Source organism: Asterias rubens, chromosome 2, assembly GCF_902459465.1.
Source record: "Asterias rubens chromosome 2, eAstRub1.3, whole genome shotgun sequence".
In the NCBI taxonomy this organism is placed as follows: Eukaryota; Metazoa; Echinodermata; class Asteroidea; order Forcipulatida; family Asteriidae; genus Asterias; species Asterias rubens.
Window position 1 is genome coordinate 6,047,745 of NC_047063.1, and position 20,570 is coordinate 6,068,314.

The 20,570-nt window shown below is 39.4% G+C and overlaps 1 protein-coding gene across 1 annotated transcript in view; it reads left to right on the top strand.

Moving 5' to 3' along the window:
* The window catches only part of LOC117304469 (guanine nucleotide-binding protein-like 3 homolog), a 78,451-nt gene extending 58,374 nt beyond the window's left edge, over positions 1-20,077 (top strand). The window contains exons 12-15 of the mRNA XM_033788953.1: positions 2,318-2,454; positions 2,573-2,781; positions 14,784-14,976; positions 19,596-20,077. Of these exons, the coding sequence (XP_033644844.1) occupies positions 2,318-2,454; positions 2,573-2,781; positions 14,784-14,976; positions 19,596-19,711 (655 nt within the window). The 3' untranslated portion in view covers positions 19,712-20,077. The remainder of the gene's footprint in view (positions 1-2,317; positions 2,455-2,572; positions 2,782-14,783; positions 14,977-19,595) is intronic.
* Positions 20,078-20,570: the final 493 nt, after the last annotated feature.

Genomic DNA, 20,570 nt, shown 5'->3' on the forward strand with positions numbered 1-20,570 from the left:
GTTGTCCCAGACCACGGAACAGCAAGATATTCCCGGGTATCTCGCGTTAGCAATGAACCATCTATCATTTTGCTGCTGGTTACCAATGAAAATCCAGGTTTTTGTTTTTATTGACTGCTACGGACATAACATGGAACAGCAAGATCTTCCCTGGTATCTCGCGTTAGCAATGAACCATATATCATTACGCTGCTGGTTACCAATGAAACTCCAGCTTTTATTTGATTGACTGCTGCGGCCAAAGTTTTTCACGGTGTGTGTGATATGATTGCAGCAGCAATATTTAACCTGTTATCTCGCGTTAGCAACTGGGGAGGTAGTGCTTTCTGCTCTACTGGCCAGGCTTCGAATTGATGACACCCAAGCCTACATTCGTATGGACTGTTAAGGGGTTAACCCTGTTTCAGCCCTAGGAGTAGGTGGCAATGGCCTCTGGAAAAAAATAATTGTAGCCCACACCTTGAAGTGGCCTTCAGGCCTTGTGTGTCAGAAAAAAACAAAAAACCATCCAGCATTAAACGAAGACTCTATGTATTGGCAATTAACTGCCTGCGACCAAAGTTTTGCAAGGGAAACTTCCCAAAACAAGAACGCAAGTCCAAATCTCAGTCCAAATTGATTTTAAAATTGAATTTAAAACTAAACTAACTTAATTAAAACAGTTTTATTAGCCTAATTTTGTGCTTGTTTGTGCAGTACATCACATGCTACTCTATGCACACAGTAGTCCATTGCAGCTCCGCCATGCATCATAAAATAATCCATGATGTGTCGCGATATAGTGGGGTCGAGCGCAAGGCAAGATCGTGAGTACGAGGATAGCTGCAAAAGAAATATAGTCGGGTTGCCCTTCCACGCAGAGAAAAAACCACATACTAAGTGTCATCGCCAAATTGCTTACTTCTGGGTACTGGTTGCCATGTAGAAATGGGTGCATGTTTTTTGTTTTGTTTTGGAGATTCTTTTTTATTTAGAGCAGACTTTGAAACGATCGTCGGATAGGACTCATCTGCCAACTCACCCCTCATCAAGCGGCCCATGGATGTAAGCAAATAATCGCGGGATGTGGAGAATAAACTTGTTTGATTGTTTTAACAGAAACAAAAACACATGTTAATAAGGAGTTTGCAACAAAGTTCTTTCTTTATTTTTCACAATATTTCAATGAAAATGTTAACAATTATAAATAAATTTCTGCCGATCGGAGTTTGTTATTTTCGGTCCTGCTACTTGCGCTGTCAATTCACCGTCAATTCGCCGTCAACTCGCTTGTGCCATCTATTCGCCGTCAACTCGACCACTAGGCAGATGGCAGGTATGAATTAGTCTTCACCCAAGACGTCAGCTATCAATTTACACGGCGTGCAGTACATAAAACACTAAGCGGTACCAATTATTGACATCTTGGGCCTAGACTAATCCACATGCAGAAAGGTTGTCCACATTGTGTAAGCTCTGTAAAAAAAAAAGCAAAATGGCAGCCGACAGTTTTGCTGCTTTGAGGTAATTTTTATGAGAAAAAACTCAAATTTTAAACCGAAATATAACCTAAAAGGTATGAAAATTCCATCTTTACATGTAGCTAATACTTTACATTTCTTGGCCTCTTTTGTGGATTTTAAATGTATTATTGGAGGAGTTCACGGCGACTTGACGGCACCAAGTGAGTTAAAGGCGAGTTTACGTCCAGGTAGGTACCACTTTCGCACGGCCCCTCTCTTTGTGCGCTCATGACTGCGGTTTATTTGCCGGGCGGTTTATGCACCGACACCGAAAAAAATCTATATTTTGGGGAAGGCGGTTTATACGCCGGGCGGTTTATAATCCGAAAATTACGGTAAGTGCTTGCAGTCTAATCTTCTTGAATGACAGCTCAGCTGTCCTAAACTGTCCCTGAACGATGCCTTAGTGAGTTTTATAAGTAAAAACAATTTATGAAAAACAACCCTGTGCACTGCAGTGTGAAACTTTCCAGGAAGTTATCTTTGGTAGTTTTGAGAAGGTGACTGGTATTGTTAGGGGCTGCCTTTCAGGGGTTCAGAAGCACAACCTGCATTGGAAGTTTCATTTACACTTTGCTGCTTATGTTGGCTGTCTTTCATCTTTAAAATTTCACTAATTCCATGCGCTAAATGAATAGCCTTTAGCGGTAGATGTTTGCTGTACTTATCTTGCACTTACCATTTTAAGGATGCTTCCTTGGTAACCTGCTCACCCAACCAGTACTCAGCTCTGAATATACCAGCTTACAGGTTTCTTCTGTTTTTAACAGTTCACAATGCTTTTTTATTTTGTTTTGTTTTGTTTTATATATCAGTGGACGTATATCATTCTACACCCATCCACCGGAGCAGCACAGGTTACCTACCCACATTGATGCAGCAATAGTAACTGAAATGGGCAAAGCTTTTGACATTGGGTCGTTGGAACAAGAAGACAAAGAAACATTAGGAGGTAAGTTGTCATATGTCAAGTTTTTTTGTACACACAATTATTTTTCTCTTCTGAAATAAAATATGAAGTTAATTTTTTATTTCCTAGTTTAATTTTCCCCTTTACATTTTTTAAACAGTTTTACCACCTGTAAGGCCTAGCAATACAATACTTGTAGAGTCAGCTGGACCGACACTTGGTGTAACCGAAGATGATATTGCAAGTGACAATGAAATGGAAGAGCTTATGGTAAGAGAAGACGATGAGGATGTTGATGCTGTCCATAATTTGGAGGATAATACTGATGTGGAAGATAGCCAGGAACACAAAGAAGCTCAGCATTCAGAGGTGAGAAAACTTAACCCTCTAAATTTGTCAAACAGTGCAAAGTTGTATGTCTGATGTTTTAGGGGGGGTTTTGGCTCGACACAGAATCTTGGGCTGACTTCACTAAACTTTGTTTTGCGATCATAGTAGACTTGTGGACAAGTCGTTAAATCGGCCCCACGCGCTGAGATAGTGCTCTCGCGAGATCACTGCTCTCGCGCGAACTGATGGCTCCCCGATTTCGACTCCTCATTAACGACTTGTACAAGCTGACAGCGGTACGTATTCATGTATTCAAGTACGAACGCGGTATACCTTCACTATTGCCGCGGAGACAATCGTGCAGACGAGTCCATTTTTATAAGAGGGTAGTAATAGTTTCTAATACTGTAAAGCTTGAACCGGAGGGCATCTGTGAATCTTTTTTATTTTGATTTAACTGCTTTATTAGTTGATTAGGGCCTAACTTTACAAAGTCATCTTCAAATGCATTACTATTATCTGTTTAATATCCGTGAGCTGCCTCATGCAAATAAATAATGCCCACGGTCAATGGTAATGGTCCAATGCAGTCCTTAAACCTGATGTGTTCTGCTCGGACTGTGTATAAATTAAACTTGCTATAAGTCCCTGGACAGTACGTTACGTCAAATTACCAATCAAAATGTGTTTTAAATATGACACCTGGACAAGTTGCAACATAAAATATAGTTTGTATTACTACCAGTCCCAAAATTCATTATTTGTTTACTGACAAATGTTTTTTTATTTTAAGTTTTCATCTAAAAAGCGATTTTGAAAACCATGGTCGACATGTGGAAGTTTGATATGTGAGTCTTGTGGACAAGTTTCACAGGGCAGTCGTGTGCGGATCGCAGGGATTCCGGAACATTTCAGTAACTCTTTTCAGATGTCGATGTATTTTAAAGGTATTATAGCTAATCATCGACATACACTCTACTTGCCCAAGATATTGCAAGACAAGGTTTCATATAGCAGCTGTACTTTTAATTTTTTTTAAGCAACTGTAACCACGAAAAATACTTCTCACTTCCAAGCAATCATAACAATTAATATAAGGCTCAAATAGGGTAAAGACACCGTGAAATGCAAAAAAGGAACAGTGACTCAAATTGTAGTTTGCCTCAAACAAAAAACAAGAAACAAATTTATTGATAAATCGATCAACAAATGCAAACCAGTGGTTGAAATAAATAAATTAAATTGAGCAATAAACAATGAAAATACCTTCAGACTAATGGATATTGATGGTAGAAACTGTAAATAAAGAAAATGTGGAGTGTTTCCCTTGCACCTCCAGGTTGCTATATAAACATAGTGAGTAGTTGACCACGGATTTTGCAAAACCTGTTCATTACAAAACACTTTAAACAATTTACAAACTAGGCAAGTGCTAGAAGGGTTACAGCTCGATGGCCGAAGGTTCAATAGTCTGAATGTTCGATAGTCCAAATTGACAATAAGGTCCAATAGTCCGAATTGACAATAAGGTTTGATCGTCGATTCGGACTATCGGACCTTATTTGGACCAGTGAACCTTCGGATCAATGAACCTTCAGACTATCGTATCAAATGTACGGGTTAATGAAACCTACTTCATTTTGGGACTAATGAACCCCCTGTTATGGGAAATTTGTGCGTTCGGACAATCGAACCTTCGGACTAACGGACCTTTGGGTGGACACCGCTAGAAGACCGTACAGAAATGTAAACAGTGGTGGATATGGGAAAACTAACTTGAATGAACATTTTAAATGGGTCTTCTACCTATGTTGCACAACCGCCTAGCCTTTATACATTATCAAACCCTCTCAGTCTGTGCTTTGGATATTTAAGTATTTGGATTGGAAAGAATAAATTTTAACTAAAATGAGCAAAATAATTTTTGGTAATTGCACAGTATAAATGTCATTCTTACATTTGGAACCATTCAGAATGCACCATCCACATCAGTCAAGAACTTTAGTGCATATTTTGATTGAATTGTTTATGACTGATCAAATGGACCTGCTTTCGTTTACACCAAACTCTTTCCAACTTGTGTTAATCTTACGACTTGAGTTGAGTCCCAGCCTTGCAACGTAACATGCAAACCCTAAGATTAACGTTTCGTGAAATCGAACCCAGCTTTGCAAGTCTGTTCGATTTCATATGTCACAGATTAGGAAGTATGTATCTGATGATGCATAACATCATGTGATTCGCAGCCATGTTCTTTCTCGGTTAGATTGTTGTAATGGGCTGCTTACAGAAATCCCACATGCATATTTTAAAAGAGACTTCACAGTTTGCAGAACTGGGCTGCTCGTGTTATATTTAGATTAAATCGCCGTCGTGATGCCATGCTCCTTCTAAGATCGCTTCATTGGTTACCAATTAAACAGAGGATTGCAATTAAGATTATTTTATTTGTATGAACATTTCTTTATAAATCAGGCACCAGAGTAAGTAAATGAGTGTCTTGAGTTGTATCAGTTTTTGCGTACAAATCTTCACTCCAATGCAGATCCATCTCGGCTAACTTTTCCCATGACTCGCAGTAAGGCAGGAGATCAAACTTTCACAGTTTTTACAGCAGCTAAGGGGTAGGGGTGGAATGAACTTCCTTCCTAAACGAGGAGTGTTTCCCTTGCACTGTCAGGCTGCCATGTGACCCTGTGGAGAAAAGAAAGAAACACACAATGTTGACCTGAACTTATGTTGATTGTGTAATACTATCCGTAGTATGATAGGCTAATACTTATTGCAAGCAAGTAAGTTACCGTAAATGGCAGAAAATTGTGTTGTTAAAATCACACATGAAGATACCATTTTTCATGTCAGGTACATGTACCTCTCTGTGCAGACGTCTTACGTGAGCATGAATTAAGCCCAAAGTGGTGACGTCACCTAACAACACAATGATTTGACCTTCACGTTCACGTGTTTGCTGGCATAACATGCAGCTAATAAAACCTACCTAATACTTACGGGCTAAAGTGAGGTTCGAGGCAACACCATCACAAATAAAGACTCTCATGTAATTTCAAATCTTATTTAAGTTTTAGTGTTTAAATTTTTTAAACATTTTGTTATTATGTTTTGCAATATTGTTTCTAAAAAAACCAACAATTATGTTTAATTGAAAAAACCAACAACAACAAAAACAGTGAATTTGGTACTTTTTGCATTGCTTGAGACTCTACTCTCTAGATACAAAAGTTCCAACAACAATGCAAAACAAGTAACCTAGTGTAGAACTAGAAGTAGGGGCTCAATTTTAATAACCTGTGTGTGTCGGTGCAACTGCCACTGACAGTGCTTTTTGTGGAACCATGGAGGTAGAAACTACCTCCATGGTGGAACCAGTGAGTTATATGAATAATATTAATAACACATGTTTTGTTAAGTTTTAGACTTCAAAACAAAACTTGTTCTGGATAACATTCCGTATGGCGCCACCACTTTTTCACTAATTTTTACAAAAAAGGATATCTCATTGAGGTAAATTAGATACTATATTATTTCATATCGAATGAAAAAGTGGTGGCGCCATACGGAAACTTTTCCCTTGTTCTTTTAAGTAAGAAGCCCCAAACCAAGTTACCGGTAACTCCATGGAGGTAGATTTTTGCAATATTATTTGTCAACGCAAATTTATTAGTAGTTTAAGAAACTTAACAGCAAGCTCACCTGTTTTGATTTCATGATGCCAACACAGTATGCACCAACCATATCACCACTGCCTTGAGCAAGGCTACTGATTACATCGAATATTCGGCCGGTGCAAATCATTTCTTTACAAAAGTGTCATTGCCTTTCATCAATCAATACACGCTGTGTGCAGTGTGTGTGTGTTGGCATGCATATAAATGGCGGCTTCTTCTTCCTTGCGACCTGTCGTGGACGTAAGCGGATCTCTTGCATGTTGCATGCCTTGAGAAAACTGGCTTCTTGACAGCTGCTTCTATATCTTCTTCTTCAAGTTTATCAACCAAGTCAGACCAAGTTAAGACGAAGTTATTTATTTAATATGCACGTCAAAGTTCCCGATAAAAGTCCGTACTCAAAAGTACAACCATACACACACGACGTCTAGTGTAGGCATAATAAATACAGGCTGACAGGTTTGTTGATCGTTCATTCATACATGTGACTTCCCGAACCCATCCAATACAGGGTGTACTGTTTGATAGCATATACATGTTGAATATTCATTGATTTAACGACATCGACCAATCAGATGCGTCCGTACGATTTCGGCTGAAGTGCCCATAGGCTGTGCACAAACTGCTGTCAGCTTGTACAAGTCGTTAATGAGGAGTCGAAATCGGGGAGCCATCAGTTCGCGCGAGAGCAGTGATCTCGCGAGAGCACTATCTCAGCGCGTGGGGCGTGGATCATAGCTAAATCGAACGCAAGCGCTACACAAACCACAAAATCTATCGTAGTTGCGACGGGCTTTATTTTCGATTTCACTAAGGTATATTTGCGACAGATTTTATTTACGATGGATTCATATAAAAACCTTTACCTCAACCGAGGCTCTTGCAGGATTATTTGACCTTTCACCCATCATTGCGGCAGTTTTGCATGACAACTAAAAAATTTGTCCGCCATTTTTTTCAAGCAAACACGTTAAAATGCCTCGTTAGTTTGGACGCAGAAAAGCCCTAGTCTTGACAGGGATGAGATTCTTCCACCTTTTGGCGGAATTCCGACTTTACGACTTTGAAAAACCATCTTTTTTTTTCCAGTTCCGACTTTTTTTAAATCTCCGACTTTGGCAAATTGAGTTCTGAACCTTTCACTTTCCAACATTAAAATTGACAGTAAATTTAATCGTCTGGCGGGCAATTGACAAAAAGTTAAGGGAATTCACCTCCAGTGATGAACAAATTTCAGTCTTTTTCATTTTTTCAGAATCTCATCCCTGTCTTAATCTGAAACCAGCCACACAGAATTAACCATTATGTACCACATTAACCATCGAACAAAGCAAATAGCAAAAACAGCCAATTTGTAACCTGTAGTGAGACAATTTCAAATGAAGAATCATAAATAAAGGAAAACTTACGACTATGCTGGGCTGTGAGTGATGTAAACACAATGGTAGAAATACGTCTGGAAAAATAATAAAAACGCTGCCATCTTGCAATTTATCATGACCACACAATGTGCATGCGATCAAAATACTCAAAAACAAAAGTGTTACAATAAGCAACCACTAAAAATCAATTATTAACTGTGCCAACAACATAAACGACCAGCGCGCCTGCATTAATAAAAAGTATTCGATGTTTTTTTAAAAATTTCTGTCACAGAAAATATGTTCCTTTTGCATGCAGAGCACGAGCATTATTAACGTACAGCAGCTAGATGCATTGCCGTTGAATTTTACGATGGATTTGAGTTTTGCGCCCACAAAAATCAATCGCAAATTCGCCCATTTGCGATGGGCTTGCGATGGATTTCAAAACCTCCAACTTTAGTGAAATAAGTTTTTTTAACATTATACATGTTATACATGATGTTATATCAAACAGCCGAGGTCTTGAAATCAAGCATTTGAAAGCACACAACATCGTGTGACAACAATGGTGTTTTTTTCGTTCATAGATACAATTTTGACGGTAGAAATTCACAACGTACAATTTGCAACAGTTGAAATGTGTTCAACTCAAAAACTGGGCTGTGAAGCCAAAAATCGCTTCACATTCGCAGGAAGTATGAGCAGGCTTGGGGGTTACAGTATAAAGCCTGGTTCATACTTCATGCGAATGCGAATGCGAATGCGAATTTTACGTGCATTTGACGTCACAACCTTCCTTTGGCAGCGATATTTGTGAGTTGAGCAAAGTTGAACTGCTGCGAATTTTTCGTTGCGAATTTGTGACGTCAACATTCGTATCGCATTCGCACTTGGGGCTGACGCGGGTGAGCCCCTGGAATGACGTCAGAGCTATTCGAACATACTGGGGGCAGACCAGGGTCGACCCACGGAAGCTAATCGACTGACCTATAAATGCTCGTACAGAATATTATATCCCAGCGGGCCGCAAGCAGGGTCATACCTGGCCATCTAAGGTCCTACTACTTGCCGTCAACTAGCGGTCAACTCGCTTGGTGCTGTAAACTTGCCATCAACTCCTCCAATATAAGTTTAAAATCCACAAAAGAGGCATAGAACTTTTAAGTACAGTATTAGCAAAAAAATAATGTTTACAGCTTTTTTAATTTTTGGTTACATTTCTATAATTTTTACTACATTTAATTGTTTTGTTTTTCTTGTTATAAAAATTATCGCGAAGCAGCAAAAACATCGGCCGCCATCTTGCTTTTTCATAGACCTTGTACATAATGGACAACAGAGGGCGCTTTCCATAACATGGAATAGTATTGGCCCGAGACGACACTTATTGGTACTGCATAGTGTATTATGTACTGCACTTCGTGTAAATGAGGGTGGAGTCATGAGGGTGGAGTCATGAGGGTGGAGTCATGAGGGTGGAGTCATGAGGGTGGAGTCATGAGGGTGGAGTCATGAGGGTGGAGTCATGAGGGTCGAGTCATGAGGGTCGAGTCATGAGGGTGGAGTCATGAGGGTCGAGTCATGAGGGTGGAGTCATGAGGGTCGAGTCATGAGGGTGGAGTCATGAGGGTGGAGTCATGAGGGTCGAGTCATGAGGGTCGAGTCATGAGGGTCGAGTCATGAGGGTGGAGTCATGAGGGTGGAGTCATGAGGGTGGAGTCATGAGGGTCGAGTCATGAGGGTGGAGTCATGAGGGTGGAGTCCGAGTTCCGAGTCTTTTGCCGACGTGACTCGAGTAAAATCCGAGTCACCGAAATTGTGACTAGAGACAGACTCGAGTCCGAGTCCTGGACTCGAATCATACAACACTGCTTCAAAACTCGTGATTATTGCTTATAATAAGCCGCTTGAATGATGTGAGCTGGCAGTAACAGCTAAGCTTGGGCGATAACTAGATATTATCGAAAATCGTGTACCATTTCTTAAACGATTACCATGTCGTCTTGATTTTTTTGTTAATCGAATTATCTGCAAATCGTGGTTTTGATGAAGTATCACTATGTTTTCCCTAATTGACACGTCTTGCAACCTACAAAGGGATGTTTAAATAAATATAAAGTCCTAGAACCAACCGCAAGATTCCCCAGTTGATCCCGAAATGACAGGGTTTCTTCAACCCATCAGAAGTCACCACATGTGCATTATGGATGCTTATTGGTTAATTAGAATGAAATGGGCGGGATCTAGCAAAATATGCACACATGTAAGAACAGACATGCGCAGTAGACACTTCAAAAGACACTTTATGTCAGTATGTGTGTGTAATTGAAAGGCCTAGGTTTGCACCATGGATAGACAGTACACCCGACAGATGTATATCTTGATTTATTTTTGCTTACAGAGTATTAAATTTTGGCAACATAAGTTGTCAGAATTTTAGCGTTCAGATATCGCGATCTTTTTTTGCCGATACATAGTGGAATAATAAAAGCAATATCGCCCAAGCTTAGTAGCAGCAAATGAGTCAACGCAAAGTGTGCTCTAAAGACCCAAGCTTAGTAGCAGCAAATGAGTCAACGCAAAGTGTGCTCTAAAGACCCAAGCTTAGTAGCAGCAAATGAGTCAACGCAAAGTGTGCTCTAAAGACACACGCATTTACTATGGCAGCTGGTACCCATAGGGGTGTGATTTCTCAGGCTTTTGCCAAAATTCTGACTTTCAACTCAAAAAGTCAACCATCGTGAATCATGTGAATCCGTTGAGAAAATAGGGGGGTTGATTATGCTAATTAATTATTCACGTTAAGTTTTGCATGCCGAAATGTATTTAATTGGTTTTATGACGAACGTAAACTATGTATTTCTACATGTTTTATTTTGTATTGCCATATTTGAGAACGAGGAGGAAACAGAGTGCTAGGTCAGATTGGATTATTTTTTAATAACGGCGAACGGCGCATAAGTTGTGATCGTTCTCACCTTGGACGTGTACGATTTGTTGTTTTTACTGGTTAGGAGCGTATTGCTTAGTCTTAGTCCAAAACTGCAAGAAACATTGAATGATATTGGGCGTTTCGAAGGCAGCGCGAGATCGAACGCCCTCTATTGGTGAAATTATGCGAACTACCAATAAACGCCTTGAGACAAAGTCTGGATGTGTTTGTGCATGCTCGGAAAAATGGGTTATTTCCCCAAAATTTGTACAGCGGCTCGTTGCTGGTGTGTGTACCCATGCATATTCTGTCAACACGTGGTAAAAATGAAGCAGTTACATGTATATGAGAATTTTGACGTCTCTACAGAAAACTACTGAATGTGTAGTTTAAATTGAACAAACATGATCAATTACTAGGACTCCATGGATGAAGTAAAATAGTTTTCTACTTTGTGATAATAGATTTTTCAGCTGTTTCGTAGCAGAGCGTAGCGAAACAGCTCTTGTTTTCGTTAAAGTTTTTTTTAGTTTTAGTTTTTTTTATTTGTCATGTTCAGTACTCGAAATTTTTTTGCATAGTTCCTAAAAAGCAATTGCAATGAAACTTTTAGGGATGGAGGGTGATGGTGCAATAATGATCCTAAAGCAATGATGTCATGACCTCATCACTGGTCACATGACGTCATCTTAAAGGTGTTTTATGTTAAATGTTTGAAAACCTATGCGCGCGCGATCGTATTGGCGGTAAATTTATGTTGTGGTTTTGCGGTTACAGAGAGTGCAGGAAGTCACAAAGTTCTGTTTAATACGTGGTGTTCTGAACGCAGACCAAACGCTCTGTTAACACAACTTAGTCAGATGCACTATTATACACACAATTTCAATCCTGAATTTTGATTTTGATTTTTTGTTAATGGCTTACACTTGTCACAATAAGGCCGAGCTAAAAAAGAAACATGTTTAGCGTCCGGGTTTCTCAAAAAAAGGAAGGAGGAGGGGCTTTTTATTTTTTATTTCAAGATGGCCGCCATTCTTTGTTAAAATGTCAAATATCCATTGTTTTTTCTACTGCTGAAACACACAGAACATTAATGAAACATTTTGGTCAAGGCATTGAGACAAGACATTCAGATTGTTTTTGCTGAGATCATTTAAAATAACCCTTTTTCAAAAAAAAGAAAAAAAGATAGAAAAAAAAAATATGCATAACAAAATAAAATAAAAAATAAAATAAAAAGAGGCGGCCTGTAAAAAGGAAGCTGGCAGGGGATGCTTAACATGTTTCTTTTTTTACTTGGCCTAATATTATTATGTTTTGGGTATTTACACTGAAATAAAGCATACAAGCAATAATTTAATTCGTACCCACAGAGCCTATTTGAGAATGCCTTGTACAACTGTAAATTGATACTTGGTAATCACTGTTGGTAATTTAATCCTTGTATAACAGTCGAAAAGTTTTATCTTATACAAATGACAAGTTTTCTAAGATTTGGTCATGACATGTGTTCAAAATAAATATGTAATTCTCGCTATTGAGAATTGATATTGCTTTAATGTTTTCTCAAAAAGTAAAGCACTTCATGGAATAGTATTTCAAGAGCAGTCTTTCATTATTACCTTCTGTAAACCCTCTAAGTTATTTTCCCTGTACCGAAAGTGTATAATGGCTTTAACATATTTAATAATAATCTTGCACTTCTTTGCGCCCCCCCTTAAATTTAATCTTTGCCCCCCCAAATGAAAATGTCTAGTTACGCCACTGCCACATACGTACATGTACACATGTACATGTATGTTGAATCTTGCATTGCCTTACAAAAGCTGTGTTCATGTCCAAATGGGTTGAAACCTGGTGCTAATCCACTCAGATCTGTGCACATGGTGCACGGTGAATCACAGTGCAGCCAACAACAACATCGGGGGAAAAAAAAATCCCATGCCCCTCTGAGTTCAAACGTACTCTGATTTGGTCACGTTTGAAAACTGATCCTTTAGGTTTTACAGACATGTTCTTAGATTTCCTACTAAATGGGAAATACGTGGGATTGTGTCATGTTTAAACAGCTACCTGATAAGCTTGGGCGGTTCCAGAAATTTGGGACTCGGTTCCGGTTCTAAACAAAAACTCAGTTCTGAGACGTACCCAGTTTCGATATAATATAAAACATAAGCCGCCCGTCCCGAGCTCACACACCCAATTGAGCCGATCTATTTTAACTAAAAAACCCCAAGTCAATCAGACATCAGTCCTGAGCTCACACACACACAATTGGAGCCGATCTATTTTAATCAAAAATACCAAAATACCCACCCCAAGTCAATCAGACATCGTGCCACCAAGTGCCTATTCTCCCTGCATAAACAAGTCTTTGGTACACGGATAGCCCTATGTGCATGCAGTGTGCCTACTGTGTATGTGTACTGCACAATAGTACTGTGTGTTGTGGATGGGGCAAACTTTTATGAATATGGATATACCGGCAGCCAATCACAACGTGCTGACTGTTGAAACTTTGGACTCCGTATATCTCATGCATGCTGCATGTAGTGAATGTGGTTGTAGATGCCTTAGATGCATGGGACTGGTATTTTGCACTCACTAGTAGTGCTGCGGCCGCTTTCACGAAACGCTAGGATTAGTCCTATCTCGAGTTAGGACGAGCAACCCGTCCTAACTTACAATGTAGGATGGGTTCAATTCATCCTACGTATTTGGATACGGAACTGAAGCCGTCCTAAGTCGTAAGATGATTCCTAAGTTAGGAAGAGTTTGGTGAAATCGACGGCTGGTGCATGTGTGATGTCTACCCAATGTGTGTGGGTATTATACTGTTGAGTCACCGCATGTATTGCTTGTGTGTACTGTGTTGTACATGCAGCCACATGTGATATTTGATACTCATGTCGGCTTGAAGCCTTTGCTGTGTATCTGCGGTCAATGCTTTCAACATCAAGCCTCAATTTTTAAAGCCGGTTTGGTCCCAGACCCAGCTCCACAGAGACATTTATAATTGGGTCCCGGTCTTCTAAAATCGAAACGACAAAAGCGGGTACTCTGTTCCATAGAAGAGTGGACCCGCGGGTCCAGTTCGCAATTTGGAACCGGGTAGAACCGGGTAACCGAAGGAACCGTCCAAGCTTACTACCTGAGCCGAATGTTTTCAACAGAAATGGTATTTTAACTTGTTTATAATGTACTTGTTCACCATTTTAATTTAATTTTGATATGTGTACACTTCTGAATTTGTCTAACTTCTGAATTTGAAAAGCTAAAAACACTTCTGCCGTTGACCGCGCGCGGCAAAGGACCATGCCACTGACGTCATGTCTGGGAGTTTGCTTTTTTATACCTCCACACAGCGACACAGCGGCGTTACAAATAGGAACTCCCAACTATGAAGTTTTGAGAGTGATTACGTAACGGGGCTTTTCGCAAATCTCTCAGAAAAGCGCTGGATAAGGGCCTTCGAAATGATTGACTTTTTACACAATTAAAATCATAAGACTCGATTTTCTTATTTATTGAAAACATTTTAAGTTAAGTTCAGCAAATATAGCAACTTGACATTTTCGTTCAAGCAGGTCTTTAAGAATAACTTTTCGTGTCATGTCGGAAGACCATCGTACATCCCAGATTTGAAGCCTGACCGTAGCGCTGGGGATGTCGTCGCTCCAGGCCACTTTGCCCTCGTTACCCCATGGTTACCCGGACTTTGTTACTAGCCAATCATAACCGTTGTTACTGGCAAAACATAAACATTGATAGATGTTTGAAATGTAACCTCCTTATTTGATGACATTTTCTCAGGTTGGTTTGATGTGATTGTTGAAAACTGCAGCATTGGAGTGCCCGACATACACAACTATTTTATTGATGGATTTTTTATTGCGGGTGTTCCTATTGGGCTGCCCTACACCCATTCTGTATGGTGTTTTGTTTGGAAATCTTGATTATTTGGAACTTATAGTTTACACCTAAGAACATTAGTGCAGTATGTTTATCCCATTTTGAATGGGTCATAGGAATAAGTGATACTTTTCATTTTGTCCATAGATCGGGGATGTTACTATTTCATTGAGTGGAGAGATTTCAAGTGAAAGAGTGAAATGTAATGATGGATCAGTGTATACTCAAGGAGCACAATTCATTGGTAAACACCAAAGTGCAGTGAATGTTGACACCAACCAGCATAACAAATCTAAAAAGAAGGAATTCAAGCAGATGATCAAAAAAAGGAAGAGAGCTGGTATGTATTAGATTACCTCCAAAATTAACTTCATAAGGCTTTAGTTTTCCTTTTGGAACCCCCTTTTCTTTGAAACATATTATTGGAATTGCAAATTGTCCCTAAAAATGTACTTGATTAACATGCCCAAACTTTCAGTTGCATCCTGGACCCCAAAATATATATGGCAACATTAAGTACAATAGGCGCCTTGTCAAAACCTCCAACTGATTCCATTCCGCGTGCATTCTGCAGGAGTCCGCAGATTTTTATAATGAAAGAACCCGTAGCAACCGGGCAGGTCCACGGCCAGGACAGCTCATTTACATGTCAATAAACATGAGTATTCCGCCGGCTCCGTTGAGCGACCGATTGGCCATTTTGAGGTCCAGCTTATTAGCTGACTGGCAGGTGGTTAACAATGGTCTTACCTTTTGCAGATTAAAAAGCAAGGGAGGGTGGATGTGTAACTATAAGCCATTTCCTCCAATGTAATTAAGACTTGCATAGGCATACATGACCAAAACGTGTGAATTCTAGAAATGGTTTTCTTTATTCCCGGGTTCGACTGACAAAAGTTTCAGGCTATGTGCAAGCTCCGTTCCAAGTTGCAAAAGTGGGCGTCGGAGTATAGCAGTGACATGGGATCTTTTGCAGCGATCATGATTACCAAACAACTAACTACCTACTACTTATCAAACGGGAAAATGGAACGGGAATGTGTTTATTAATTTTTTGGGACAGGTTACGTGACAGGACCAGACAGGAATTAGTTTATTTAAGTGAAAACGACGGGATTTGAACAAGTTACCGTAGTTTTTTGGATTAAAAACCGCCCGGCGTATAAACCGCACTTCCCCAAACTATAGAAAACAATATTTAAGTGTCGAGTATAAACCGCCCGGTAGTCATGAACGAACAAAGACGGGGCGAAACGAGGGTCCTACCTTGTCGTCAACTCGCCTTTAATTCACTTGGTTCTGTCAACTCGCCATCAACTCCTTCATCAATACATTTAAAATCCACAAAAGAGGCAAAGAACTTAAGTATTAGCTAAAGGAGAATATTCATAAGTTTTAGGTTCAATTCGGTATAAAAAATTGAGTTTTTTTCTCATTAAAAATTACTTTGAAGCAGTAAAACCGTCGGCCGCCGTTTTGCTTTTTTACAGAGCTTACACAGTAAGGACAACAGAGGGCACCTTCCTGCATATGGATTAGTCTTGGCCCAAGATGTCAATACTTGGTACCGCATAGAGTCTTATGTACTGTGCGCCGTGTTAATTGATTGCTGCCATCTGCGTAGTGGTTGAGTTGACGACGAGTAGACGGCACAAGCGAGTTGACGGCGAGTTGACGGCGAGTTGACAGCGAGTTGACGGCGCAAGTATTAGGACCACCGCGTTAGCTAGTGAGCCGTGCAGGCCGTGTTAGCACGGCCAGTTGGGCTGAAATCACGGGCAAAATTTTGATGCATGGCTTGGTTGAAGCCGTGCTGTCTAATAGTTTCAGTGAAAATTACTGAACTTTATTTTCATTGTTTGTGTTGAAAAGTTTAAAAACAGCAGTGAGTAAAATTAGATTTGGGTTAACCAGATTTCATCCTTCTTTTTGAATCAAGCTTTCGACGACGCAACCATAAAAACAAATCACTCGAACACGCTGACCACATTGCGACCACAAAACACAATGCACAAACCACACATTACACAATGCACGTGCAATACACAACACATGAGCAAGCCATCAGACTTCGTTTTAACCATCAGTCGTCATTGACCGTCATCAGCAGGCAGCATGAGCTCCATGCACGCGTGGTATGATAGAGGCGAATTCACTTGGTTTCGTTCAGATTATTTTAGCTACCAATCTCATCTCCATGATCCCATAAACCATCGCGCTCTGGATTTTTCTACTATGACGTCAGTATCGGCAAATGAGTGACACGCGGTGCAGTGCAATGCACCTTAAACCGCATACATTCTGCAGTTGCTTTGTAGATTGGTTCTGCAGTTTTTCCCAACTCGACGGCGGAAAACATGGCGATGTTTTTTCCTGCTATAAATTCAAGGGCAAATCGTTCGTTCGTTGTAGAGTTTGTTTGAAACATCAAGACTTTTTTGGATTGCATTGTTTGCATCTCTTGGGTGTTTAAAAACAAATACAGTCGTCAAAACGAGTTCTTTTCCGCTTGAAAGTTTGAGCCTGTAAAACAACATAGCTAAGCAACAATAGTTGTGATGATCAACGTTTGTACCATCTGCATAATAGGTTCAACAACTGGTTCATGATGTTTCTCAAGTTTCAAATCTTAAGTTGGTTTTGCTGTTTTCTCCTCACTAAAACCTCCCCAAATTTATTTTTCAATGCAAGTACGTTTTTTGGCCTAGTGGAACAACTTAAATTGCACTGTCTTTCGTAACTGTTTGTTCTTTATTCTTCGCAACAGTTTACAATTGCCTTTGACCCAGTTTCAACAATTAAACAACCTATAAGACTTAACCGTGATGAAACCGAAACAAATACTAAGGAAAATATTAATTACCATGATCAGTCAGTTAAAATTAAGCAAACAATTATGGTACATGTAAATCACTCTTGGCATTTTGATTGGTTGCAAATGTGTGAATCGTCATTTTACATTAATTAATTAATTTGTTCAAAATAAACACAAAAACAAGACAAAAATTGATAGAAAATTAACATTGGTAATTGATAACTCTTTGTTTCTTCAATAAAGAATATTTAAAAGTTACCTCTTCATTTTTGTTTTGGTCTTTAAAAACAAATCTGTATAAAGAGTATCATATACCCCAAACAGCAAACTTGTACTGCATTATTTCAGACTAAATGGGTCCAAGCTCCATTATATGTCGGCATACAAGCCGCCCGGTGAATAAACCGCAGGAGTTCAAAAAAATGTCAAAATCAACGTATAAAGCGCGTTTTGTAATCTGAAAAAATCCGGTATATACGGACACTACATGGCCGGGATGCTAATAAATAAATTTGGGAATTTGTTTTTGAATAAGGGAAGATGGGAACGGGTAGTGTTTATTATCGAGAAGATCCGGAAGCATATGGCAAGGATATATTTATCATAGGGAAAGACGGGACGTGTACGATGCAATTAGTAGTCAACTATTGGACCCTTTTCTTGAAGGATGACTCGTCACACAACTCACCAATTTTTGCAGCATATTCACTCATTAACCAAATAGAGTCGCTAAAGTGTTGAAGTTGTTAAGCTACATGTAGGACTCAACTGCATGTTTTTTAGAATCCAGTTCTGTGCCTCTTGAATGCCTGTTGAATGCCTCAGGATTATGTTGAGTTTAAAAGTTGCCAATGTGGTTGTCTATATTGTTTAAACATGAAATTGCGCGAATACCACATGTGCTGGAGGGTCGACGGGCACACCCAACATGCATGGTGCAATTGTCTTGTCGGTGCGGCCTGTCCGCTTCCAGGACGATGGTGTTCATGAGTTGAAAATGTATTATCCTAGGAAGAGCAAGGCCGGTCCGCGCCCAAGCCGCTGATCATTACCTGAAAATACAACTTGTTTATTTATGAGACTTATTGTTTTACTAACAATAGCGCCAGGCATGGATAAGCTCATTAAACTTCGCTGCGCTTCAACGCACATGACCGTTCTTCAGCGGACTGTCCGAGGTCCTTAGCAACGGCAGTATTTGCTGTCCATTCTGTGGCCGGCCGGCCTGTCTGCGGAGGAACGCTCTGAAGGTTTTGACAAGGCGCTTTGAGTGCAATGTAATTTTTTTAATAGAATCATGGAATCAATAGAATCTCCTCAGCTTTTATACTGGTGGGTAGTTTGGATGTATTGTGAATGCAGTTTGTATGTAAACTGCGCCAATAAATTATCTAAACACTTACAAATGTTCAGAGCTCATCAAGAAATGCCAAAAGAACAGGGGTTTCCCTTAACTTCTTTTTTTACTCCCCCCCCCCCCCCCCCCCCCGACAAGTCAACAAGTTTTTTCACTAGCCCGCATGTATTAATGCACACAATTTTTGGAGCAAGAACAAATAAAAACGGGGAAGTGAAGTCTGAGATTTTGTATTTATCCCCTAAATTCATTGACATCGTGAATTTGTGTTTTTTGAGGATCAGTTTTATAGAACTTCTTTTATATATCTTTGTGTTCATTGATCAGTCAGCGACGCACAGTGAGAAAAAATCAAATGAACTTTGTCCTGCATCGCCCTCTATCGGCCAAAGCTGTTAAAAACCTTAATCCAAGGCTGTGTATAGCAAAGAATGTAGTTGCATCAACCCAGGCTCAACGAGAATGCTACAGCAGATGATATAACTTTTTCTACTATCCTCTTGCGCTTACAACTTTATAAAGTTGTTTTGAAGTGTAAACACTTGAAGTGTAAACACTTGTTTATATTTGAATGTCATTGCCAGCAGATTCCCCCTTAACAATACTAATCATCTCCTTACTTTCCCCTTCGTCTACCTATCACATTTCCAACCATTTAAACCTGCATTGATCATCTGGATCAGGATGACTACCCTGTTGAATTGTAGTGACATGGGTTTTGGTAGCCCCCAAACTCTCCCACCAGTGATTTGTCATTTTTGTCCACTCTCATCCATGTATATTACAGACAAACTGGCAACAATTCTATCTGATGAGCTGACAGTGGCAATGGATTTTTTGGGGGAAGATGATGATGATGATGATGACGACTATGATTTCAAAAAGGACTTTATAAAGGAATAGCAAATTAGCGGAAAGGTCTAGAGGAATATTGTCTAATTTCATATCAGCAGGTACATTATCTAATATTTTGTTCAACCCATAGATATCCCATAGGTGCTTATTTACATACATGTGCCTAAGCGTCTGCACATACACTTATTGTTTATCTTGAAACATGCATCTAATAAACAATGTTGTCACTGACAGAAAAACTAAGTATTATACCAGTGAAAGGGGAAAAAAATCTTAATTTGATTTTAAACTTGTCTCACTTTATTGGTGCTATCATGGTTGGAAAGAATATTTCCTAAGCTTCAAAATAATACAAAACTTGTGGACATGTACATGTACCATTCTAACGTACAACATGTACATGTACCATTCTAACGTACAACATGTACATGTACCATTCTAACGTACAACTCTAACGTACAACATGTACATGTACCATTCTAACGTACAACAGTCAACAACAAATTGTTTTCCTTAGACAATTTTCTCCCTCTACTCGCTCATCGGCAAAAATTCACATCAAAACAGTTCAAACCTGTATGCTTTGGAGATAAGACATTCTTCCTGCTGGAAGTTTACACTTCCAAAATAATGAATTTCCAGCCCAAACATCGATCAAAATCAACATGAAACATGTCTGACTTGTTCTGTTTTGTTGAAATTATACATAACATGCCAACTAAAAACAGTTTGCCTCCAAACAATCCTCAAATTAATTTAATTGAATTTACTCTTGAAAAATGGTTGACATCTTTGAAGAGAACTTAAGGTTTCAAAAATTGAAGTTCTAGTTGTTTAAAATATTGTCTCTCAATAGTTTAATGGAGATACATTTTGGTGGATTAAACCAGTTTGACAATCTTGTGTG